General features: G+C 46.6%; 1 protein-coding gene across 4 annotated transcripts in view; it reads left to right on the top strand.

Moving 5' to 3' along the window:
* The window catches only part of Uxs1 (UDP-glucuronate decarboxylase 1), a 65,667-nt gene extending 42,895 nt beyond the window's left edge, over positions 1-22,772 (top strand). For all 4 annotated transcript variants that reach the window (XM_057751813.1, XM_057751812.1, XM_057751816.1 and 1 more), the window contains exons 7-15: positions 125-229; positions 1,518-1,577; positions 4,297-4,418; positions 7,206-7,325; positions 12,041-12,084; positions 15,461-15,521; positions 16,747-16,804; positions 18,458-18,561; positions 21,958-22,772. In XM_057751813.1, coding sequence (XP_057607796.1) covers positions 125-229; positions 1,518-1,577; positions 4,297-4,418; positions 7,206-7,325; positions 12,041-12,084; positions 15,461-15,521; positions 16,747-16,804; positions 18,458-18,561; positions 21,958-22,089 — 806 coding nt within the window. In that variant the 3' untranslated portion in view covers positions 22,090-22,772. The remainder of the gene's footprint in view (positions 1-124; positions 230-1,517; positions 1,578-4,296; positions 4,419-7,205; positions 7,326-12,040; positions 12,085-15,460; positions 15,522-16,746; positions 16,805-18,457; positions 18,562-21,957) is intronic.
* Positions 22,773-27,048: the final 4,276 nt, after the last annotated feature.

Below are 27,048 nucleotides of genomic sequence, written 5' to 3'. Positions count from 1 at the left end.
CAAGGAGGATTTCAGCACAAGAAAAACTGGCGCTGTCCGTTTATACTATAGTGCCCAAGAGTTTCTGATTTAGAAACAAAGTCATTTTTCTTGGAAATAATACACTTCTCTTTTGCCTCTTTAGTTGACCAGATTTACCATTTGGCATCTCCAGCCTCCCCTCCAAACTACATGTACAACCCCATCAAGACACTCAAGACTAATACAATCGGAACGCTAAACATGTTGGGTCAGTAAGCTGTCTTTTTCTCTCTCTCTTTCTGGGGTTATTTTAAGCAATTCCAAATGTACACAGTAGCAAGACTTCCATCCATAACATATATTCCAAGACCCCTTTGATTGCTCAAACTTAGATTGTACGAAATCCTGTAACTTCGTCCCTTTTCCGTGTGGAGACAGCGCTTGAACCCTGTGTAGTTTGCTTTACCAGTAAAGCCAGTACATATTTCTTTTTCTTCACAGTATTCCGATAGAAGATTCATTGTTACTGTAGCTCTTTTCACCTCAGCCTGAGGGTAGGAAGCCGCAGGGTTAAGAGAAGGTGATGGGCTTTCCCCTCTATGTTGGGAGTCTGGAAAAGTTCGGAGGACTCTCCATGTTTGCTTGACCCCACACTTGGTGATTGTCTGGTTCTTGTCCGTGGGTGCTGAGTGTAGCTTTGGGGCAGGACTTGGGGTTGTGGTGGCTCCATTCTAAAACATGTCTGTGTATGGAGCCTGGAAGACAGCAGAAGGATGCAGGTAGTTGCCCAGGTGGGGTACGCAGAAGAGGTAGTAGGTATGCCATTTGGGGAGTAGGATGAGAAGCATCCTGTCTTGCTATGTAGCCTGCCAGGCTGGTCACTTAGTAAAATATAGGGTAGCCACAAAAGATGATTCAGAGGAAACAGTCTTCCAGACACTAGAGGACTGATGTACATGTGAACTCAGAGAGGCTGTGGCAGCACATACAGGACCTGCACAGATAGACAGCTTCCCAGCACTGAGAGGGCACAGTAGATGCGCCTGCGCTCCCACTCCTAACAAAGAGGCTTTCTCCGGCTGGCATCTGCTTGCAAAGGAAAAATTGCTTTTCCCCAGTGGATCCTCACTGGGTATATCAACTACAGTTTCAGGAAGGCCCGAAGCCCAGCAGAGATAGATGGTCAAGGCAAATCAAGTGCAGTGCTCTTCCTGTAGCGCTGTTGGAGCATAGACCATCTGTGTGAAGCTCCTGGGGCCACACTGTGCTCAGCGGTCTAGATCTGGCCCTGCTTGGAACTCCCACTTTCCACCTAAATGCTGTTTTTTTTTTTTAAGGTCCGTTTACATTTTTCTTGTTACTATTTTTTGTTTTTGTTTAGTTTTCCTTGTGGCTCCACAGCAGATGGACTAGGAGTAGGTAAGCTGGGGGAGACTCAGCACCTGCAGGACGAAAATATTGTTTAAATTGCCCCCCCCACACACACATACGCACACACAAATGTAAGTGCCCGTGTAAGCTGACAGTTTCTCTGATGGTGTGTACACTTTCTGCAGGACTGGCCAAACGCGTGGGTGCCCGTCTGCTCCTGGCCTCCACATCTGAGGTATATGGAGGTGAGTGGTGGGGCCCCTAAAAGATGCCCACTGACCCATGGGGCTGTTTGCGTCCTATCCTAGGTAGGATGTAATCAGAGTCCAGGATTCTATTTAGAAGGCTCAACCTGTCGACACAGCCTCTCTTTGGTGCCTCCTCTGTGAGGCCTGGGTCAGGTGAGCTGTCCAATGATGAGGAGGTGGATTTTCTCCATTCTGCTCTGAAAACATGTCAGAGATCACCAACATGAAATCGCTCTTCATTGTTGCTGGCACATTATTCTTCAGTGAGAGCAGTGAGTGCTGCCTGGCCAGCCACCAACCACCTGCAGGGTAACCTGAGAGCTGGTGATGCACACTTGCTCATTGTCTCACCTGTTACAGAAAGATCACTGAAAGAACATTTAGTGCCAATAATTGCCAGGCCACATTTTACCTGCCCACTACCTTCACAGTCTCTCCAGAGTTTCAACACTCGGGAACTTGGATCGTGCCAGTAAACGCCAGGTCACATGTTACCTCGCCACCACCTTCGTGGTCTCTCTGGAGCTTCAACACCCAGGAACTTGGGTCAGGAACTGGAAGGGGGCTGGATTTTCAATTCATGTTGGTTCCTACACAGTCCAAAACTAGGTGGCTACAGGGTGTGGAAGACCCTCCACCTGGAACAATGGGGCCCCTGACCCTGACCTGGTGTATTTTTTTCTTTTTACATTATTCTTCTGAACAAGGGAAATGAGGATGTTAAGGTGTAAAGTTGAAAGAGACCACTTTTGAAGTAACTTTGCCAGGTTGAGCAACCATATAGCCGTAGGGAAATTCCACAGAGAGTAATTCTGGCTGCCGTGGAAGGGTAGCACATCCTCCTTTTCTTTGAGGTTCTGGGCAATTAAAGGACAAAGTAGGTGCCCTAGCCCCTGCCCATCTCTGTCTAAAAGGCACAAGGGACACCCTGCCTTCCTCACCAGCATTTACTGCATATTTGATAAGAGCTGTGTTTTGGGAGTCTTAGGAAATGTGGTTCCTGTGGTTTGGCACTTTCTCCACCGGTGCTGTGAGTGGAGCATCTGCCTATGCTGGCAGCCTCACAGAATGGGGATGAGGAGGGCAAAGGTCAGAAAACTTTCCCTCATTCTGCTTTGTCTTTTGAAACAGTTGGGCTCCAGTGTGCTATGTAGCCTAGGTTGACTTCAACTTGTGCCAGAATGATAGGTGCTCGCTACCACACCTGGCAAAGAATCACTTTATTAAACCTTCGGGTACATACATGCTCACATACACATGATAGGAGTATGATCACATCTAGGTATTCCATGTGCATGTAGGTGCACATGCATTTGTGAAGGGCAGAGAATACTCTGGAGTCTGGTTCCTAAGTGTTTATCACCTAGAGTAGAGCTCACCAAGTAGGGTAGGGTGCCTGGCCAGCAGACCCCAGAAATCTACCCGACTCTGCCTCCTCAATGCTGAGATTACAAGGTGGGTACTGCTACGCCCAGCCTTTTTCTGTTTACTTTACTGAGTCACCTTCCAGGCCCTTAATGCCCACTGCCCCCACCCCCGTCCCCGCCCCCACAGTTTTCTGAAGTGATTTTGTGAAGGAGCTTTTTGAGAAACTTGACGCCCTGGGCAATGATGCCAAGCCCAAATGACTATGCCCAGCTTCCTCCTGTGCCAGAAATGTCTGGGCACACCCTCTGGGATCTGGCCTGTCCGAAGCCAGGAGAAAGAGTGATCTTGGTCACCTCTTTATGGATGTAAGTCATTAGTTTTCTTGTTTAGGGAGTCTTTGCCTTAGACCTCTTCTCTCATATGTAACTTGCCTCTTGCTGGGGGAATTATCCCTCAAGACTCAAGCCTAGCTCTGCACCTTACAAGATTACAGACTCAAAGCTGCCTTCTGAAGGCTTAGCTGACTCAGGTCCATGTGCCGAGGGTTCACCCATACATTGTTTTCCTCTCCCTTTTCCTGACAAGTCTAGGATCAAGCCATGTGCAAAATAAATCAGCTATGGATTTATAACACAGAGTTGCTTATGGCTTTGTCTATATTTCTTGGGAGAGATTTGTAGCATTTTATAGCATGGTTGGATGCACATATATATGTGGGAAGGTCTTGGTGCACTAGTTAAAGTAGATAATAATTCATATTCTACAAATACAGGAGTTAAAGGGTTTGTTATTTGATTATTTTAAATAGTTTATTCCTTGGATACATCTTAAAGTATTGTTTGCCTGTGGATCCGTTGGCCCAGTACCTGCCCTGCACAGGGCCCCAGGATCGTCTTTGTCACGGGCCTCAGATTTGTTGGGCAGGAACAGTGTGAAAACCATCACGCTCCACAGAAAGGCTGTTTTAGACCCTTCCTGTGAGTGTCCGCTTTATTCTCACTGCATCCTCAGAAGACCCTGCCCTGTGTCTTCCACAGTTTGTATCACCATCCAAACGTCAAACATAACTTAGGGAATTAACATAATTTAGGGAATAGAGGGACAACAAAATCAGAAACCCTGACCCTCTGCTTTTTCATGAGTGGGCTGCTGTCCTGACTACTGAAGCAGAGAGATGCCAGAGGGCCTGGAACTGAGGACGGGGTCACAGCACAGCTTCCCTCAAGCATGTCTCTCTGATGTAAATGGTTTCCTAGGCCCATCATAAATAGACATTGTTCCTAGACATGAGATGGGAGCTGCGTGGGGGAGGAAAAGTGAAGTCTTATTGTCTCGTGCTTTCTCATAGATCCTGAGGTCCACCCTCAGAGTGAGGACTACTGGGGCCACGTGAATCCCATAGGGCCCCGGGCCTGCTACGACGAGGGCAAACGTGTTGCGGAGACCATGTGCTATGCCTACATGAAGCAGGTATTGGTCGAGACTCACACTGATGCTCTAGACACGTGTGAGGCACTCTCTGTGCAGGGTCAACCGCAGGGCCAACGACACCAGCCAGTGTTGGACAGGCTTGGTATCCACCGTTACAGATGAATAGCACTGCCAACCTTTCTGCATAGCTCCCCATTTCCAAAATGAGATGAACTTGTTTGCGGTACTCTGAGAGGGCTGGGAACAGCATGTGTCCCTAGTGTCATTTTACCCCATCAGCAACTAACAGCTGCCTCTTTTACAAAGGCCTCAGAGTTGGTGTGGTTTATTTTTAATCTTTATTTATTTAATTTTTAATACTTATTATGTATGTGTATTTATGTTCATGTATGGGGGCACATGTACATTTGCATTCAGGAGCACTTTTGTGGAGGTCTCAGGAACTTGCAGATCACCTGGCCTTGCTAGCCAGCTTGCTCCAGGAATCCTGTTTCCTCCCAGTGTGTTATGGTGGCTGCCTTGCCCATCGGGTTTTGATGTTGGGTCTGGGGCGCTGACCTCCATCTTTGCACAGCATGCACTTCACCCTCTGAGCCACCTCGCTAGCCTCGGTAGAATTTTTAAATCATCGTCTCATCGTCTCTTAAGTGTAGAATGGAATTCCTGGGTGCTTTACTGTGGACCTCCAGGGGAGTTTCTGTTTCACCTCCCTCTCCCACCCGCCTTATTATTCTTTGTTACACTGGACGCTTCCATCATGGCTGTTTCATCCCACACACAGACCAAGAGGCCAAGGTTCCCTTGCTGACTGTACTGTATCACGAGTTGGAGATGGCTGGGCACTCACTTCTTACCTCTGGCCTCTGATGTGGGCTTGTGGCTTTGCCCTGTAGCGTTGGGCAGAGCAGCAGAGGGCATGCTGCATTTTCTTAAAGGTTGTTTTCCATGATTCTCATAGTTAGTGAACTACCTAATAGATTCAGTGTAAAGTTCTATTTCACTGCACATGTTTTATGGAGATCAAAGGACAGAGCAGAGTGTCCTTCATGAATAGTTTGAACTTGTCAGGGAGGAACTAGTTTTCTGTGTGCCTGTGGGATGGAGATTTTATAATGTGGGGGCTCGCCCTGGGGCTGTGGTCAGGGCTCAGGGTACATTTGCCCTCCTAGCCCTCTGTGAGTCTGCTTCTGAAGTCATGGCCCACCCACTCTCTCAGCTGGGTCTGCATAACAGGCCGCCATTCATAGAACCATGGACCAACAGAGCAGAAGGAGAACTTGAAGTCAGAAGTCGTCTGGGGCAGTAACCTTGAGGGCATGGCTTTCATTTGGCATTAGCATACTAGTTGCTATGTATATTACACTTAAATTGAAAGAAAATAAGCAGCCAAACAAGCCCAGTGTTCCATGGATAAAACTCTCCCTAGAGGACTTGCTGTGTTTGCTGGCTCTGGCCTTGTTCCCAGGGTGCCCACTGGCCACATCCTGCCACCCCACATAGGCATTTGCAGTGTGGTACCCACTCCCTCCTGACTTTGCAGTGGTGTCAGTATAACCTGATGCATAGCGACTATAAGAGGGTCTACTTGTTAATTTAGTAGTCTGTTGGAGGGAGGCCGCTTGTTGGTTCTTGGCTACTCAGCCCCGAAATAATAACACAGAAACTATATTATTTAAATCACTGCTTGCCCCATTAGCTCTAGCTTCTTATTGCCTAACTCTTACATAATAATTTAACCCATTTCTATTATTTTATATTTTACCATGAGGCTTGTGGCCTACCGGCAAGGCTCCCCATGTCTGTCTCTGGTGGTGGCTCCATGGCTTCTTCTTCGTTCCTCCTTCTTTCTCCCAGCATTCAGTTTAGTTTCCCCCACCCACCATGAGGCTGCTGTGCAGAGGGAGTAACAACAGTGGCTACAACCGCTTCAGTGCTTCATGTGAGCTCTTAAGAATCTTTAGCTGATTCCAGTTAGCTTGCCTAATGGCTTAAGGTTCAGACAGAAAAATCAGCAGGGCTGCCTGTTTATGTGTTGAGCAGTAACTGTTTGTAGAGGTCAGTTCATAAGGCCATGCTCTGGTTGCTCGTTCCCGAGAAAGGAGATCAAGAGGGCAAGAGCATCTGACTTGAGCTCCCCTCTGCTGGGAATGCCTGTTTGAGTGTTGTAATATCGCTGAGGTTTTCCAGTCTCTTCAGAGAATAATGCCATATTCTGATCACCCTCTTTCTCGTCAGCTAAATGCAAGTGGACACTTTTGAGTTATCCTCTGACGAGAGCAGCATCCCTGCTTTTCCTTTTCCTCCCCTCGTTATTTCATCATCCCTGCCATCCTCAGGGGATAGGCGCTAAGATCTATCTATGGTGGATTCCCAAAACCACAGACTAGCCTGCATGGTGTAATTTAATGCCATTACCATCTTAACCCAGACATTTGGCATGCACCATGACTGTAACTTGAAGTGCATAATAAACATATGTCTGCTTACTGTCATCGGCTTCATAGACAGAAATTCGCTAATAAATTTTAGGGCATGAACCCCCCTCCACGGAAAATAGGTACCTGTTGGAGAACAGTTTATAAAAACAGTTTACCCTTACACAACCGTCTCGTAGCTTCCCCATCCTCCTGGCCTTCCCGCAGTGAATCTGAGGCAGTTTTGGCTGTGATGTAGCTCTGCAGCTCCCAGTTGCTTTGTGATGAGCACATGAGAGAATCAGAACAGAAGAGGTCTAGTCTTTGTTCTCCATCCATGCAGGGCACTGGATATGTATGAGCACTGCCCACTGCGGATGCGCGTGCCTCACGTCCTTTCTCTCTGTTCCAGGAAGGTGTGGAAGTGCGGGTGGCGAGGATCTTCAACACCTTCGGGCCACGAATGCACATGAATGATGGGCGGGTGGTCAGCAACTTCATCCTGCAAGCGCTGCAGGGGGAGCCGCTCACGGTAGGTCTGCCCAGAGGCTGCATACAGCGAAGAAAGGGTGACTTGATTCAGGGACTTGGGTTTCCAGAGTTGATTCTTCATATTCATGTTATCTGTGCTACCTGAATGAAAGGAATAGAAGTAAATGGGTAGAACACAGACCAGGAATGGCCTTCTAACGAGCCTGGGTGCCTATTGCATTCGCCCTGTACTCCTGAACTCCACCTGTGCCCACTGGCCTGCTTAAACTGCCCCCAATGTTTTTTTAGTCTCTTAGTGCAGGCCAGGGAGTGAACGAGTGTGGTTCTTGGAAGGCGCAGGTTTGTGTTGGTGAGTTTTGATAAGTACATCACAGAAAAGATGTCATTCTAGACCTCAGCTCTGCGTTCTAACAGGCCAAGCCCATTCTGCTCCTCTCCCTCAGTGGCTCCTTGCTGCCCCTTGATGAAGGTTCTGAAGTCACACCTGCTTCTCTTTCCATACCATTTATGGACTCCAGCAGCTCATCCTGGCGGCCTGGCTCTGGGTCCACACCGCCATCATAGTGTCTTTGCATCACTTCCCTCCTTGTTCTGTCTTCTCTTGGCCTGGCCTAGAGTCAGCCTTCTGAAGAGGACAAACCCAAAGATCCCTCATCTCAGGAACAGCATATGCCACGGACCTTTCCAATGGCTGCTCCTACCCTCCCCACTTCCCACTCCTCAGACTGTCTTGCCTGTTCTGAGAGTGTTTCCTGGGCACTCTTCCCCATTCTCTGGAGCCGGTGCCAGCCAGAGTACTCTGTACGAATGCACCGTTTGGCTTCCAGTCTCCATGCGTTTCTTTGCATTGCACTCTCTGCCGCCTGAAACACTACAGTTCCAGGCACTAGCACAGCATTAGCTCTGGAAACCAGGCCCTTTGTCCCCTCCGTGTCCAGCTGTGTCCCTGGCCCCAGCAGGTAGTGTGAGGCAAGTGATGATTGAATTAATGACCAGGTAAGTGGTGACAGCCCTCTGCCGTAGCGAGTAAGAAGTGGCTCAGTGGTTAGCCACAGAAGCCAGCAGTTGCAGCTTTAACTGCCAGGTGAACCTGCCTTTCAGCTCCCCTCTTGCTGCACCTGGCTTCTCTCCACAGGTTTCCAGCTGTAGATTCAGCCAGCTGCAGTAGGAAATGTTAGAAAGTGTGGTGCCTGTGATAACGCAGACAGATGTTGCTTTCCTGTATGAGAATGTGCATAGCTTATATGCAAATATTAAACCATTTCTTGACCATTCTGGATTTTGATATCTGTGGAGTGTTCTGGAGCCAATCTGCATGGAAACTGGGGGACAGTTATATTAGGGGTTCAAGTGATCTCTATTGGGAAGGGAGACACCCCTGAAGCTCTGACTGTTTGCAGAGAAAACTCTTAGCAGCCTTCGAAGAGATAGCTTTTCAATTTATTGGCTCCTTGGCGGCTTCAAGGGCCCCATGTTAAAGAGAAAAGTAAGTCCTCTGGCAGCCTCAAGAATGCACACATTGTTGGCAGAGGTCATTTCTCATGTTGTCTTCAGGCCCGGCATGACTCTGTGCCAGAGATCCAGGGGGAGATCACTGGCGCCATCCGAATGCCATTAATCCGGAGCCTGCCAGACTTCCTTCTTTCCTAGCCACCCAGGCAGAAGGCCTGAGGAGCCGTTTAGAGTGTTTTGTGGTTTTCCGTTGTTTTTGTTGTTGTTGTTTCACAGAATATGTGCCCATCAAGAACCTGATGCACTGCCGGTGCTTTTCTCTTGGATTGAGAAAGCGTTTCCTCCCTTGACAGGTGGTTCTGGCAGAGGTCAGCGGGGTAGAGTGGGGAGAGATGCTGGAGACCAAACGCAGCCTTAGCCGAGAGAGCAAGCAGGAATCCCAGCCAAGAGCAGAGTGAGTCTGTGGAGAGAAAAAAGGAAGAGGAGGAAGCATTTCGGGAGGGGAATTCATCAGAGGAGTCTTGCTGAGGGAGGCCAGGTGGCCTCACGGCTTGAGAAATTGGAGAGAGATGAGAAATCCAGGCAGCTATGAGGGTTGGGTTCACTAAGCAGAGCTTTTGTTAACACAGTTCTACGAGAAGTGCCCGCTGGCCCTAGACGTTCTGGAGACTCTGGAGCTTGTTCATCAGAGGCTGTCGTAGCTAAAGTACCTAGCTAAAGTACCTAGTGCACCTGGCAGAGGACAGTGCTGTGACAGCTCCCTTTGCGCTTCTTGTCACCCCTGCTCGCTAAACATCTTGGTGACTCCTGGGTCACAATACTCCTGTGACCTGAACACAGACAGCACTGCGTCCCCAGAATCTCCTTGACTCTCTCTCATCCTGTGAAGTGAAGCCAGAGTGCGGGACTGTACAGACTCATGAGTGTGGCTAAGCATCCTCTCTACCTGGCCTGTAGACATGGGGTAACCTCCAATCCCCAGGCAGGCGTGACAGTGAGCCAGAAGGGCACGCTCACCCCGAATCAGTGCTTCTTGAGATCCTGTCCTGGGTGCGCCTTTGCTGAGATTTGATCCTGTGGCTTTTGTATCCTGTCAGCAGACCACTCCATACACAGTGCTGTTCTCCCTTTCCTCACCTGCCCTCCATTCCTGAGCAGAAGCTGAAAGCCCAGATCTCTGAATGTGGCATGTTACAGCTTGACAGTCTAGACAGATCAACTATTCTTTACTTTCCAGAAAAATCTACAGTGGTTCTTAGAACTTTTGGATTTTTTAAGTACAATTTTCATTTTTTTTTCTGGGGTATTTCTACCAGACCCCTCACTTAAGCAGAAAAAAAGCTCCATAGTTCTTCCTACTGAGACAGGATGGAGGGCTGCTCAGATCTATGCAGCCCGTGTCCTTATAGCTACCACCTCACCCTACAGTGCCCCTGGATGACCCTAAGATGCTTGGGACAGCATTTTCTTGTATCCATTATTCAATATGTAAAAATCAAGACAAACATCATCACAGTGGTATTGTAGCTTCATTTCTGTCATTATGGAATTTTTGTAAATATTCATGTCCTTTAGTGCAAAGGTTCTCAGATTGTGAACCCAGGAACATCAGTACCACACATCAGAAGTCTCAGAAAGGTGAATTTTCAGGCTTGGCTCCCAAGATCTTGCAGATCAGAAGTGAAACATATGTTTTCGTAAGCCTGGGATTTGGGAAGCCTCCGGATGTTTGCTAAGTAGTTCTGAGCCTGGGCTGCACCTCAGAGTCTGCAGGAGCTTGAGGATTATAAAACTTGTCTCCCCCACAGAATCTCAATCCAGCTGTGGCTGGTGCTCAGGCATTACTTTCGGGGCAATAGGAATACAACTGTACAGACGCAGTCAGATAGGAAAGGTTGGTAGCCACACAAGAAATAGTTTATCCCACCAGCTAGGACCACCTGGTTCCCATTGTTAATTGATATTTAACTGCTGAGTTCTGTCTTCCTGGACGTTTTATGAACATTGAGGACCCTTAACTCAGTTCTTGGCTCAGTGGGACTTCGGGTGTTCCAAACCTGTACCTCTGAATCCTATTACTTGGAATTCCTGAGGAGCCAGCTATACAGCTATGAAGAAGCCTGCCTCGTAGTTTACTGATCTATTAGGCAGAAGTCTATCATTTGTAATGCATCCAGGGTGGAGAGCCCCCACTGAATGTTGTTCGTGTGTGTGCGTGTGTGTGTGTGTGTGTGTGTAGAGCTCCCCCACTGAATATTGTTCACAGTTGTTGTGTGTACATGTATGTGTGTAGCCCCCACTAAATATTGTTCACATTAGTGTATGCTATACAACTAGACTCCAGGATCACAGCCCCCAAGTTTTACATAGATCCTACAAACCCTAATTCAAGAAGCCAGTTCTTGAATTCTGTCTTCTGAGGAAAAACTTGATATAGCTGCACATGCTCATGTTAAGTATCAGTGCTGAAGTACAGAGTGTGAGATATAGTTTGAGATGTTTTCGTTTTCCTTAATTTGTTTTGATTAAAATATAATTGCCTCGTTTCCTCCCCCTCCCCTTTCCTCAGCCCCTCCTGTGTCCTTTACTTCCAACACTTCCCATTTTCCCCCCTTTCAGATTGATGGCCTCATTTCCTTTGATTATTATTGTCGCAACACAAACACAGAAGCCTAACACCTGCTGAGCCCATTCAGTGTGGCTTATGTGCATATGATTTCAACACTTGGTGTTGGATAACAAGCTAAGGGGTCCATTCCTGGGGAAGATTGATTTTCCCTCTCTCGGTAGTTGTTAGTTGCCTATAGTTCTTTTTCTAGGATTGAGGTCTCGTTAATGTGTTTATTAGTGTGTCATTGTTTGAGTCTTGTTTATCAGCCATATCGTTGCAGTATTGTGGTTGTGTCTTCCTAGTCATCTCCAGGAGACACCATTCAATACCATAGCAGGTTTCCTGTTCCCCTGGCTCTCAAAATCTTTCCACGCCCTTTTTCATATGTTCCTAGAGCCTTGGGTTCAGGAGTTGTGTTGTAAACGCATCTGTTGAGGCTGAGCATCTCTTCAGTTCTCTGTATTTTGACCAGTCGTGGTTTTCTGTGATGGTTCTGTGGCTGCAATGAGAAGCTTCTTTACTAAGGATCATAGTCACATGTATCAGGCAGAGAGGGTTCGTGAACCTCAAGACGGAAGCCTGTCAGTGCCTTGTCAAGGATTGATTCTGAAGTCAGACCCACAGAATTCCAAGGAGCTCCACTACTAGTGTCAGTGTGTCTCTCCCAGGTCTAACTCTTGGTTTCCTTCTAGGTGTATGGTTCCGGGTCTCAGACAAGGGCGTTCCAGTATGTCAGGTAAGGCTCCGGTCCTTAGCCTGGGTTCTGAGGAGAGGAACGTAGTAAGAGTTCAGTGTATATTGTACATGCTGAGTATTTCCGCTGCTCAACTATGTAGTAAGTTCATTCCAATATTTGACTAGGAACCTCTTGCTTCTCTGTTGAAGCTGGGTCTCGCCCACCGTTTCTGTGACTGCTGGCTAGTCTTTCACTGCCACCCAGTGTTGCATAGACGACATTGTCTAGCACTGCGAGGGTGCCTTGGGTAATTAATGCTGCAGGCCAATTAATCACCCATCGAACCTCAGATTCAGTTGTCCAGCCAATGTTTTAAATCATAGTTCTCTAGCATGGAGAGAGTCTGTAAGAATATGAGATCAGAGTTTCTTAACGGCGACCTCATATTGCAGCTGAGGCGGGCTCATGTACTTGGGGACTTGTGTTTTTGTCTTTGGAAGCTTACCTAGGGCTTTGTTGGTCAATGCGGTTAGAAATAATAAGCGGTTACAACGCTGAAGTATCGTCTGCCTGTGGGTAACAATTACAAATTCCATGGCCGTTTCCCACACCCTTGATCACTGTAAAACCCACATCTGGATTTTGACACCATGTACTTTTGCTTTTAAATGCAAATACCCCAAATGCCTCTTGCCCAGAAAATGCTGTCCCAGGTGTCTTAGAGCCATCCAAGGGTACTGTAGGGTAAGATGTTAGCTGTGGGGTGTGGGTCTGAGTAGCAGCCGTATCTTAGTAGCTGAGGAGCTCAGTAGAAGCCACTTAGTAAAATAGGAATGCTGCTTTAATTTTCCCCCAAAGTCAAAACGATCAGTATAGATTTTTTTTCCTGAAAGTATATACATTCTTACATGTGATCCAGGAGCTGTGAATAAGTGCATATCACAGTCAGTGTTTGCTTCTCCTTACCCATGCATTATCTTGTCAAACGGGGCCAAAAGCCTGAAAAGGAGACCTAGCTGCTCATGTGTTGTCCAGATAGGTTAACTTCACAGTTTCAAGAGACGGTTTCACGGGCACAAGTGGCCATCCCTCCCCCGGGACAGTTTCTGTTTTAGCGTATAGAGCTGAGGCTGTGTGCTTGGAGAAATATATTGGGGTGAATTTCTGTCTCTGGACTGGGCTTGTATTGAACCCCCTCTTCATAATAATAGTAGCACTACGTTTTCATTCCATCCCCTCTCACCCCCTCCCCAGTCATGCACTTCCAAGGAGATATAATGTCTTCAAGTACACAGATTCGATCTTGAACTATATAATCTGGGCCCACTTCTTATATTCCACCGTTATAAGATCTGACTTTTAAAAAATGGCCATGGTTAGAAGCCTGCCTTCTCTCTGGTCACACTGCTTCGGTGGCAGCTCCTATGAAATTAAGTTGAGTAGCTTCAGATACATTTGGTGGGGAGAAAGGGGGTAGATGGTTAGAATACTTTAAGAATTCAGTAATGCCTATGCTGTGTGCTAACCCAGCCTAGCACAAAACACACTCATGGCATCAGGCCTGTCACGGCCACAGCTCACACGCCTAGTTACTATGACCTGCACATGGTCACCTCCCAGACTATCTGACACCTTGGAAAGAGGATGTAAGTCGTTTCCCTGTTCATAGGAGCAGTCCCTTTCAGCAGATTCCCTTTCTGTAATGCTGCCATTGTGGTGGCATCTGAGATCACAGGACTTAGGGACATTGTGAGTCAGTTTCCTGATGTACACCATGTCTCCACAGAGAACTGACCAGGGGCTTGTTGTTTTAAACATACCTCCTACCCCTTTAAGAAACTGAAAGTCCCTTACTTTGTAAGAGGGTTTGGATCTGTAGCTACAGACCTGGATTAACTGTCCCCAGAGCCACAGTTGCCTCAGCAGTGCAGGGACCCAAGGCCTACATGGTCATCCACATTGACATCTGGCATGACGTGTCTGAGACTTTCATGGTTGGGTTCTGTCCTCATTCACATAACAAAGGCATGTTATTTATTCCTTAAAAGTCACTTTGTCAAAATGACACTTTGAAAGAGCTTCAGGCTGAATGAGTATGACTTACACAATTTTGACTTTAAAAGTTGCCTACCTGTTACGTATAAGGTGCACGGCCCTCCCTCCTTCCCTCCTCTCCCAAAGAGGATGACTGCTTAAGAACCAGCCGTCTTCCAACTCCACATGACCCTGCCCTTACTTCCAATGTTAGGAGCCATTGTGGATGCTACTGAATGGCAGCTTTTAATGTCTCCTTACAGACACACAGATGGATGCCGTAAGAATGCGTGGTAGATGTAGCAACTACTGCCATGTGATGAAGTGACTTTTTTGCCAGTTTCTCCTAGAAAAGAAATCATTCAAGGTCAATGGTGGTTTGCATTTGCACTTGATCTGTGAGAACAGAACATTAAGCATACTTATATAAAATCCTCATTGTTGAAGCTAGAAAAGCAGAAACAACCTTATTAAATGATACACCAAAAAAAATATTTTTTTATTCCAATTGAAAGAAAAGAAAAACTATCTTGGGTTTTGTTTTGGAAGCCAATCATGGCCCGTAGTGGCTTGTGCCTTGTGGAAAAGCTGGAGGAAGAGGGAGAGGTTCCCACGTGGGCGTTCATTCAGAACCGTAGCTGCTGCACATGGGCGTAGAACAAGCGCTTAAGATTCCCAGTGAGGTGTCATTTTTACGAAGTAACTTTTCTTTAACAGAGCCACACTTTAACGCTTCTGAAACTAAGAACCAAACCTTGGTAAGCCGAAGTTTGCTTACTTCTCTCTTCACCTTCATGGCTCAGCCAATCACAATCCATCGGAAACATCCAGCTGCCCCCGACAGCGAGCTCATAGGATGTGCTAAGGGTGGGCTGGAGACTGGGGGAGGGGGCAGCAGCGCGCATTGATTTCAGTGTTCAGTTTGTTTGGCTTTCGCTGTGATTTGCCAGTATGGAGTTTGCATACTGAAGTCCATTCATTTCTGTGGAGCTTATTTTATGAAACAGTCGTAGCTTTTGTTTTGGTTGACTAACGTAGGTTCACTTTAAATGTGGGGCTTTGTCAGAGACTCTGCAGTTGCCATCTTGGGGAGTTTATACCTACTTTAACTTACTTTTGGTCCTTGATTTTCAGAGATGCACAGAAAGGGTAGATTTAACCCATTCTTTCCGCCCTGTTCACCACCCTACTACACCCACCGAAAGCAAATCCCAGCGTGACAGGACTCATTTCATCCATGAACATGCTAGCATTAAAGACACCATCTTAATTCACAGGGTTTCGTTTCCACATTCAGTTTTCCATTTGGATTTTCATTTTTGTCTGGGGAGGTTTGGTGCGTGCCCTCAGCATTCCTGCTCTATGGTGAGCATTGCCTGACCCAGGTCTCCCTCTTTTCCAGTGATCTGGTGAATGGCCTGGTAGCACTCATGAACAGCAATGTCAGCAGCCCTGTCAACTTGGTGAGTTCCGTTCTGCCTCTCCTTTGCACCAGCTGCAGGGTCTTTGGTGAAGGCTTTCCCTGCTCACGACTGTGTAGGGCATCTGCTAAGTACAGAAGTAAAACAAAGCAGAGAAAGGGATTGAAAAACAACACTTGCAAGGCATGCGTGAGCAGTGTGTGAACTCCCTCTGCCTAAAGGGCTTTGTGTAAAGATCACACTTGTAAGGCAAATCAAAGCTCCAAATGGATAAAGGCTTACGATAAAAGGCCCTGCTTCATTGTTTATGTCTGCATGTTCTCTGTGCATCTTATTGCTTTACTCTTTTTAGGAAACTTCTGCACAAGAGCATTTAGGAACTGTATCTACTTAAAACTGTCTTCCATCAAATCAGAAAAGTGTCTGCCAGGCGTCTCCAACAGCCCCTTTTTCCTATGTTCCTTCTATCACCCTGCTCTGCTACCTGGGGCCTTTCTTTTTGCCTACAGTTGGGCCCGGGCCTTCCTGACACTGTGATCTCTGGGTCCAGGTTAGCTTTGAAAATGGGAGCTGGGGGATTTTAAACTTTACAGCTGCCAGGCTTTTCTGTGGTCTGTGCCTCCTCTGTGGTCCTCGTGGGGTAAGAGTGATAGGTTGGAACAGAGGTGGAGTGGCTCCCGGTGTGGGCAGGGCCCTGAGCTCCATCTCCAGCATTGCAAAACTGTCAGGAAATGTGATGGAAGGGATGGGTTTGCTTAGCAACTCTTCTACCCAACCCCAGTAAGCTGGTCTGTGACAGCATCCATTGCTGCTGCAGCTTTCTCTATTTTACCTTTGATCCTGCACCCTAAAAGGTGTTGGCACCATTCTCATAGAGGAGGTTTGTTGTCCTAGCAGAGCCAGCAATGTGAAACCAAACATGCAGAGGAACACTAAAGTGACAGGGAAAAGAGTAGATTAAAAAGTTACTTGTCCTGGAAGTTCACCCAGTGTATGGGACCCACTTTAAATGACCTTGTCCTACCTGAAGACTATTCTTCAGAACAGATAAAGGTCTAAGGTAATATAGGTTTGCACCTGGCTAGAATGAAACCCATCCAAAGTGCTTCAGTGGCACAAGAAGCTGGGGTGAAGTTATTTGGAGGCAGGCTAGTCTGGGGGCTGATGATAATTCGTGCAGAACATGTCTCTGAAATCATATGTGTAGCCCAAGCAGGAGAGTAATGCCATTGTCAGATGCTTATAGAAGAATCCATTTCTTCCTTAGGGAAACCCAGAAGAACACACAATCCTGGAATTTGCCCAGTTAATTAAAAACCTTGTTGGTAAGTATGCTCAACCACTCTGAATGAATTCGTCTACATTTACTGTGTCTATTGGTAGTACCTTCCCTAGAAAGTAGGGAACTGGTACAAGCTGCCAACTGATTGGACCAGAGCCTTATTGTTTATGAGGAACATGTCCAGCTCCTCTGAGCGGGGGATTAGAGAGGATGGCGTGAGATGAGCTTGGCTCCCAGGTCTAGTTGCAGGTCTGGTGGAGTGTGGGACAGAGATTTGTCCTCCAGGTGTGAAACGGTTAGGTTAGCACATCCTGCACAGGTGACCATTACTGGTAACTGGGCACCACCCCCACTGAGACCAAATTCCAGGAGCAAGGAAAGAGTGATGTTAGTTCTGTCCGTGCTGGGTTTGCCCGTGTGGCACTGGAACAGTGTCCCATGAAGCACCAGGAGGTTCCTGGTCTGGCCCGGCCTCTGGGTTACAAGTGCCAAGGAGGTAGCCCAGGCCTCATCCTCAGGCTTGCTGGAGCTCTGGGAAGTCTGTCTCCAGGCCAGAATGTGAGTTCAGGACATGTTAGTCTGGCCTGGACCATCATAAGCGTGTGCTGCAGGCTGCTCTCATTTGACCCTGCTGCCCCCTTGGCTGAATGGACTCCTCCATGTTGACATTCCTGGATCAGGGTTGTGGTGAGCAGCTGTGGACAGCTGGGATCCTGTTCTGTGGGACAGACAGTGGAGACAGTCTTTCTGCCACATAAGTCCCATGCAGATGCACTTTCCAGCTGTGCGGTCCCACTGATGAGGCAGGGCCTGCTTCGGTCACCGTGTGCCTCCAGTCACCATGTCTTTGAAACCTTTGCTGTGCAGGTGAAACCGTGGGTCGGAGGCTTTGCTATAATGGCACTGTAGATGCAAGCCCTGGCCTCCCAGATGAGAGTACACACAGTGACCCATGTGCACTGCAGAGTTTAGGAAACCCCTGCCTGCCCACTGAGGAGGACTTAGGATCCCCACATTGCTACTATGGGACTGCATGTTACACTTCCCCAGGTCTGCATAGCAGTCACTGTAGTAGCTTTCTGTTGTGCTCACTAGGGTCAAGCCCCTCACCTCAGGGAGGTAGACCAGATTTTTCTGTCATCTACGTGCTTCATCCAGCAGCAGAGCAGACATCTTCCGTGTTGGCTCTGGGTTTGTTCTGGCTAGAGCATTGATGGTCAGGTCATCATGGGCTCTAAGTTACCTTCTGCTTGCTATAGGTTAAGTGGGGTATAGACTATCGGATTTCCAGAGGAGGGGATTCCTAGATTCTGGATACCCAGGTGTGGCCTATTGGGAGCATCCACCTTCAGGGTGGTCCCATCCACGTTTATATGTTGTGTTTAAGGAATTGTGCCCCATAGGCACATCTGCATTTGTTACCTGATGTGGAGCTTTGTTCTTGACACAAGCCCTTTTGTTCTTGTGGGAGGATCTTGTGGGCCCAGAACCATTCTGCACGTGACTGTCTGGTAATGGCCAGGCGCACACCTACATTTGTGAGGACTGTCCTATGACTTTGTCAGAGTGGCTTGTGTTGGGTCCTTGCTCTTGTTCTACCATAGGTATGATTTTCTTCTTGCGTAGATGGGAAAACAGTGCCCCCTAGTGATAAAGGATTCACATGTCCTTATCTTTTTCTTTTTAAAAAACTCAGGTAGTGGAAGTGAAATTCAGTTTCTCTCGGAAGCCCAGGATGACCCACAAAAAAGAAAACCAGACATCAAGAAAGCAAAGCTGATGCTGGGGTGGGAGCCTGTGGTGAGTATGAGGAGGTCACTGCCTCAGGAGAGAGACACCAACATCCCATGGCTTTCTCCTCCCAAGCCGTGACCTTGCTGGCAGGTTTCTAGCAAAGTAGGGTGGGCTTGAGTGTCCAGGCAGCTGCAAGATTTTCTCTATTTAATGGTGCCTCATCCTCTGTTGCTGAAAATGGCGTAGGCCTCCCATGAGTTGGTTTCAGGAGAGTATATAAACATGTCCCCTTTCCATTCTGTTTCTGTGATGAAGCACTGACCAAAAGCTTGAGGAAATGAGGTTATCTGGTACACTTCCAGGTCATAGTCTCTCACTGAGGGAAGTCAGGGCAGGGACCTGGAGGCAGGAACCCGGAATCAGGTACCATGGAGGAGTGCCGTTTCCTGGTTCATGCTTAGCTAACTTTCCTGTACGTCCCATAATAGCCTGCCTAGGCAGCCGCCCCATCCTCAGTGGGCTGTACTGTCCCATATCAGTAAAGACAACCAAGGCAATGTCTCCCAGACGCGTCCATAGGTCAACCTGATAAAGACAGTTGCTGCATTGAGTCTGTTTTCCAGGGGTTTCTACTCTGTCAGGTTGACAGTTACTGTTAACTCCGACATACAGCACTATCTAAAGGCAGGATTAAGGGGGTGCATTAGTTGTTCTCCCTGCTGTAACAAAATGCTTACAAAAGCAGCTTAAAGGGGAGCAAAGGTTTGTTTTGGTTCCCAGTGGGCGGGGGGAAGGCGTGGCAGCCAGAGCTGCAGTCCATGGCAGTGGCCTCATGTAATGCAGGGACAGAACCAAGTAGAACCAGGGGTAGGTATCGCCATCAAAGGCCCGCCGTAGCACTTACATCTGCTGTCAGGGTCACACCTTCTAAGGACTCCATTGCCTCGACCCAGTGCCATGAGCTGGGTGACATTTCAGATTCAGAACACCAGAAAATGGCAGCAGCTTTCGATGCAGGGTCCTGGTGTCCAGGGCTGAACTGAGTGAGGTTTCATCTGGCCATATCAGTCGCCATGTTGATGGAACCCCAGCTGGAAAGCATGAAGACTGAAAGACAAGGACGAAGGTGGACTTCCGTACCTTCCTGGCGCTCCTAGACAGTCAGGCTCTCCACAGGCTGACCTGTTAGACCAGACCTGTGGGGCCCAACCCCCTTGGGGTTACATGTCAGATGTAATGTGCATGTCATTACAATGCACAATGGTAGCAAATTACAGTTATGAAGTAGCAACGAAATAATTTAAGGGCTGCACCATTCAGAAGGTTGAGAACGACTGGACTAGACACTAAATCTGCCCTGCGCCCTCTCCCTCACTGCTAGACTGCATTTGCACTCTGAACCCTCAGTCGCTGCCCCTTCGTCTCTTGGCGGAGAGCTCTTCCCCTTTCTGTGAACACCAGTGTCCCAGGGCGGTGTGTAGCCTCTCAAGTGTCTGACCTTTATAGAAAATTCTCACCTCCTTATAGAAAATTCTCCTGGCCGGCCAGGCTGCAGGAACAAGATGCCTCTGTCCATCTACTGTGTCTAGCTGTTTGCTCTCTGCTCTGCTCCTCCAGAGAGTGACTTTCCCTCTTATCATGACAGCCATCCCAACCACTGCTGCTGAAGCAAAACCTTATCAGGAGGATGATAAACATAGGGCGGGGCGGGGGGCACTTGAGGACCCCCCCAGGAGCAGAGTGCTGCCCAGGCTCAGTTTACCTGTTACAAAGGCATGGCACATGCTGAGGAGGGAGACTCTAACTGATGGAATCTGAAGGGATATTAGAACTTTAGTCCAACTCTTTTACTGTGTATAGAAAATTAGTATGTGAAATAGAAATGAATATGCTCAGACTTAAAATCCACTCATCCCATCCAAACAGAGCAAATTTCAGAAGCAGAGGTAGAGATTCTCCATGGTTTTTGTTTTTATTCATGTATTTTATGTTTGTGTTTTGCCTGCTTGTATACATGTGTGCTGTGTTCATGTAGTGCCCACAGAGGGCATCAGAACTTTGCAACTGGAGTAACGGGTGCTTGAGAGCTACTCCGTAGGTTTTGAGAGCTAAACTCAGGTCGTCTGCAAGCGCAACAAGTAGTCTCAACAGCTGAGCCGTCTCTGTCGCTCCTCGGGTTCTCAAACTTTTTGAAAGTTTGTCATTTGTGGGTTTGTCACCAAAGCATGTGTTTTAAACAGAATGTGTTAGGAAAATATACAATGTATATTTACTAAATATACACTCTTGGTTTGGGAGGTGTATGTAGAGCCAGGATATTTGTTTAGAAGTTGTATGTTACATAGAGGTACAGAATATGAGATATTTGCCGTTAGCTTCCTTGTAATATGAGTCTTAATTGATAGGAAAAGTCTCATCGAAAGATACCAGGATTATTGTGTGTGCGTGTGAATGGGACAACTTTTGAGGTAGAGAAAGCATCTGAACTTGGGGAAGAGGTGTTTTTATGTGTGTTCCTCTGATATTTGGTGATCCTGAGCATTTTCATAAATGTATCAACCATTTCTGTGTCTTCTTTTGGAAAAAAAAATGCCTATTTAAATCTATTTTTTTAATTGTGGTCCTTATATGCTTTTACTGTCAACTCCTTATCAGATACATAGTTGACAAATATTTTCTTCCATTCTGTTGGTTATCTCTGCATGCCTTTTTATTTTACTGAGAGAAGGTTTTTAGTTTAATTAATTTGTCTAATTATGTTTCCTCTGTTTTTTAGGGTCTTATGTAATGCATAAATAGCTAAATTTCCATTTTTAAAACATATAATACAATGTGTTGTAGTTTTGACACCTATAAAACTAGCACCATAATCAAGAGAGACAAACACCAGCAAATTTGCTGGAGTTCTCAGCAGGGCCTCCCTCCTCAGCTTTCTCTTTAGCCTATATGACTCAGCAGCCAGTTGAGTGTTTCCTGTTTCCAGCTCAGGTTAAGAGTTCCTCAAATGTCACCTTTCGTGGGTCCTTCCCTGCCTATGCTGTCAGTGCGAGTGTGTGATGGGGGAAGCCCAGTGAGGCGGGTGGAGAAGCCTCCTCAGAGCATCTCCCCTCAGTCCTTGGAGGATTCCCTCGAAAGAGTGGGCCCACGTACTTTTCAGAAACGGTCTCTGCAGCTGACTGAGTAGGCATGCCTGCAAGGGGGACTCAGGGGCTTTGGGAACTTGAGGTGACTGATAGTGTCACTTGCTAAGTTACAGAGTGTGTTCTGAAAGTAGCTCTAAAGACAGTCAAGCCTCTCCAAAGTGGCCTTGATGTACTCCTGGCCGGTGTGAGTCCTTGAGTGTCCTCGCGCAGTGGGCAGCTGACTGCACACTCTCATCTCCAGGGCACTCTGCTTCAGTTTGCTTCAAGGAAGCCTTTCTGTTGATGGGACCTTGTTCCTTGTTCTCACTCTCTCCAACAGGTTCCATTGGAGGAAGGGTTGAACAAAGCCATTCACTACTTCCGGAAGGAGCTGGAGTATCAGGCCAATAACCAGTACATCCCCAAACCTAAGCCCGCCAGAGTGAAGAAGGGCCGGACGCGCCACAGCTGAGTTAGCCTAAGGACCTGAGACTCCGTTTTACACTTAATGAAATGGACTTTTGTGGGATTTTTTTTAAAGACTTAAACAGGTGTCATGAAGAACAAACTGGAATTTCATTCTGAAGCTTGCTTTAAAGACATGGATGTGCCTAAAAGCTCCCTTGAAACCTGCAGACTTTGCCTTGCACTTTTTAAATCTGTCTTTTTATGTACAACAGCCTAGATGCATCTCTGCTATTTTCAGGTTTTTTTTATCTTGCTGTTAGAGTGTATGCTGTAACTGTCGTTGACAGTTTTATTTACTGGTTTCTTTGTGAAGCTGAGAAGAAACATTAAATGGGGGAAATGTTGATTTTATTTATAAAAGTGGGTACTTATAAATGAGACGTTACACTATGCATAAAGAATAAAAATCCTAGTGGTATTGTCAGGTGGGCGGTGCACCAGCGTTTATTTGGGGACACATGAAAACTCCATTGGAAAGCATTGTTTCTTTTTTAATTTAGAATTATCTGAAGATTTGGTTTTTAGTTGCAAACTTGACTTTGAAACATCTCTGTTGGTTCTTGATCAAGGATATTTGAAATCACTACTGTGTTGTGCTGCATATTGGGGTGGGGTGGGGAAACAATGTTAACGTATTCTTGGTTAACCTTGGTTAAATATGCTATTTTAATAAAATATTGAAACTCGCTGGTCATGGACTTTGAGCTACAAAGCTTGGCTTTCTGCTTTGCGTCAGATGTTGGGTTGCCGAGAATAACACTGGAGATGTTAGTTTGAGGAAATTCTGCACATGTCTGGTTTCCACCATACTTAACTTCATGTGGTGTTTAGAATCATCTGTGTGCTACTTGGGCCGAGTCTGTGCTATGACATACGATACACACTCTCTGTGTCTTCTGAAATGCTTGAGATCAAGTGTTTCAAATTTTGTTTAACTGGGGAATATTTTCATAGAGTATAGCTTGAGCATCCTAAATCTGAAACCTGAACTTCCTGAAGTCTGAGTCTTCTTTCAGCCCCAGGAATGTGGAGCTTAGGGGCACTCAGGCTCTGTTAACTGTGGTGTAAAGTTCTCAGAACTCAGCCTGGGTTAGGATAAGTTTTGCATCCTGTAGCCGCACAAACCAGATGAAACAAAACCTTTTATTTTTCTGATGTAGGAGTCAAGCAAGCTTTGCTACGTGAAATGAAAGCCGTGGGAGGTATCCAGAACTCTCTCAGGGGTCATGCTAGCTAGGATTTAATTTTGCCCTTTGAATGGAAGAACAACACAATGCACAAAAGCAGCCTATCTCCAAACTGATTTGGCCCTCCATGGTGGCAACAGATGCCCAAGAGATAAAGGTAAGTATCTCAGCTTTGTCTGTCCTTCAAAACCATGTTGGGCCTTTAAAAAGAAATAGAATGTTTTTTGATTAAAAGGCCCTGGAATCCATGTGACTCTGTCATGCTAAATTTACCCTAAGATTCTGGAACTGGGGCTAAGATTGAACATGGTATAAGAAAGAAGAATCAAGAATAACCTATATGTGTGCATGCATACATGCATGCATGCATGCGCGCACACACACACATGCACAATTACTCAGTCAACTAACTACACCCCCACCTTCTTATTTTTAGTTCCCATTTTTTTTGGTCTGAACTAAGTGATACAGTGAACAAATGGAAGCTTGCTTGAAAATTAGTAATGGTGCATTTGGGCCAAAGAAGAATGTAGACAGAAACAGCTCAGAGTTTTGTGTTGCTAAGCTAGCCAGTATAATCTGGGAATATCCAGTAGCCCAAAGACCCAGAATTCTCTTAGCTTATTCCTCACTAATATCTGAAATCCTTCTTAAGACTCATTCTTGTATCCATAGAATGTTTTCCAAGTAGTGGAAGAGAAACAGATGTGTATAATATCCTCTAAGAAAGGGGGTCAAGGCCGGGCGGTGGTGGCGCACGCCTTTAATCCCAGCACTTGGGAGGCAGAGGCAGGCGGATCTCTGTGAGTTCGAGACCAGCCTGGTCTACAGAGCTAGTTCCAGGACAGGCTCCAAAACCACAGAGAAACCCTGTCTTGAAAAACCAAAAAAAAAAAAAAAAGGGGGGGGTCAAGGAAAACATGAGCTTTGAAGTAAGCATGATAGTATCTTGGGCAGAGAGGAAAATGAAATTGAGGGATGGATTGGAGGTGTCTACTGTGGTCCAGATGTTTGGACCCTCTGGATCTACACATATAGATACCTACTCTTCAGTGCAGTAGTGTTGAGAGATGAGGCCAGAAGGGGACCTTTCCTGTAGGAGAGCCAGTGGCTCCTGCTTGCCTTCTGTTACTCTGAGAAGGTACTGTCTGTGGACTAGAAAATGGTCCTCATCAGACACCAAAACTTGTCAGTCAGTGCCTTTGGACTTTGTAGCCCTCAGACTATGAGCAATGTTTTCTTACTGTTTATTAACTACTGATTCTATAGTATCTTGTTAGAGGAACCTGAACCGCATTTTGGAAGTGGTCCCCAGTTAGGATGTCACTGCTATGGCTCTTGGGGAGAAATTGCTACAGTTCTGTTGTTAATTTAGTGACAGTCAATGTGGGCTTGAGCAATGTAGCCATAGTCTGAACTGGATTGCAACTGTGGAATTGAATACCGAGCCCAGCCTACCAGCCAGGTGGAACCTCATGGCGTTGTCTTTGATTATGATCCTGGTCCTAGATGGTGGTCCTCAGTCATGTGACCTTGGCAGAAACTGGGCTGAATGGAGCATTACTCCTGTAATTGCTGTTAGTTTTGTCTAGTAAGATTGTGAGGGATTTGGAGGTTCTTCAGTGATTATTCTAAAACAATACTTGTGAGTTAACTTTTCCATGTTTAGTTGACCTACCCTTTCTTGGTGGTTAGTTGGTAGCTTTGTTGGGTGTTAGAGAATTCCGCTCTTCTGAGAATTTGATACCACAGTATCCGGAGGCAACACAGCTTTGCTGTTCTCATCACCAAGGTTAGCCCACACGTTTTCTTGATTGTGTCCTGTTTGCATTTTCCCCGACAGCTGGGTTGTAAGAAGGAAAATACAGATTTTTATCAGGAAACACAAGCTGTGAACTGGGTGGGGCTGGAATGTAGCTCGCTGGTTCATGTGAGGTACTAAGCCTAAGATGGTGCTCCAAGGTGTCGTCATCCGGGGTTCATCAGGGTGAGGTCAGTCATCAGAACACAGCCCCGTGCATGAGTTCCAGTTCCAAGGAGACAGCAGTAGAAGCGTATATTCCCTGTCTCCGTTAAAGCCATGAACCATTGCACTGGGAAGCTGTAGCCGCACATGACTGCTGGGATGGGTCCAGATAAAACCTCTTTTCTTTAAAAGACACCCAAGTCTATAGCATTTTAACAGCGTAAAAGCCCAATAAAGAAAATTTATACCTGCTTCAGGTGTTTTGACGTGGTAACAAAAGACTCATACAAACCAGTGATTTTAAAAGTCTGTTTGGGTACTTGCTGGGTTCTGCGTTTTTTGATTTCTGGGCATATGTTTGAAGTTAAGCTAAAACCCAGTTTAAAAGTTCAAATACCTGACTCTGCACCATTTGAAATGTTCAAAATGCAAGGAAGAAACATTTCCAAGAGATCAAGGTAGATATACCAGCATACACTTCCAGCTAAGTACAGTAAAACATTTTGGACATTGACTGTGTAACAGGCATCAAACTGAACATAAATAGAAACGGTAGGCTGCCCAGGGCCCTCAGGACTTGGTGAAGGACGTATTGGTGGTAGGGGCTGTACTGCATTGTCCCAAACTAATGTGATCTAAGCTTTCCCTTCTACTGCAGGAACCCAGAATACAGAAATATGTTTTGTAAAGTTGGTTAAGTTGTAACGAGGTCTTCAGGGTGGGCCTAATCCAGTCTGACTGGTGTTCTTACAAAGGGAAAGTTAAGCACCGTACTTTTGCACACACAAAGGCCCTATGAAAACACAGCAAGACAGCCATGTGTAAGCCCAGGCAAGGGCAGGGAGGGGGGTGCGTATCAAGAAAATTCCTGCTGGCAATTTTGTTTTGATTTTTAAAGATGGAGTCTCATTCACACTCATGACCCTTTTTCCTTAGCCTCTTAAATGTTGACTCATAGTCATTACCGTGCCTACACCTATCTTGGGTTTCCATTCTCTAGCACTGCAAGAAAATTGCCATTTTAGCCTCCTGCAACATCTATAGCCACCCTAACAAGCTAGTGTTTGTGGTAAGTTCCTTGGGTTTTCTTTTTTGTCTCAGGAATTCAAGACTTGGAACTGGAGAAACCCACAAGCCAGGATTGTAACAAGACAGTTTGGAGGGGACGGGGATGGCAAAAAAATTGCCCTCTGTAGTCACTGTGCCTGGGAGAACACAGTTTTTACTGTAATGGCCCTGCTAGAAGCAAATAATGTTTAAGATGCTCTTCACTTTCCCATACCGCATTGGCACCAAGGAAGTAGTGGTAAAAATACTGGGGTGCGGTTTCCAACACCTCCAACTCTCAACCATGTTGTAGCATTTCTTGAAGCAGGGATTAGACGTGAGATTGAACATGTCTCTGCTGGCTGTAATGACTACTATGCTATCAGAGAGATCATTTGGGGACCCTAGACTTCCATTGGGGTATCCCTCTCTTCCCGCTAGAGTGATGTCTAAAGGTGGCTGCATGGGGTGCTTTTTACTGTTACCACAACAGGTAACCCATGGAAGCAAGGGGAACAGTGCAGAGGCAGCCACCCCTCCCAGCTGAATGTCATCATCGATGCCTGAGGGAGTTGGGACTTCTACCCCAACCCCAGAGCCCTGTCCGAGGAAGCTGCTGAAACCAGTATTCAGAGCACAGCCAGGACCTTATAACACTGGCTTCAGTCAGAGGTCGCTCTGTCCAAGACACAAGAAGATCCCAAACTACATAGCAGGGGAGCAGATGTACCGAGCACTCCATGGCCAGATCTGACTACTTTCT

Source organism: Chionomys nivalis, chromosome 19 (genome assembly GCF_950005125.1).
Source record: "Chionomys nivalis chromosome 19, mChiNiv1.1, whole genome shotgun sequence".
NCBI classification, from domain to species: Eukaryota; Metazoa; Chordata; class Mammalia; order Rodentia; family Cricetidae; genus Chionomys; species Chionomys nivalis.
Note: the sequence above shows the minus strand (reverse complement) of the source record. Positions and strands in the feature narration are given on the sequence as shown.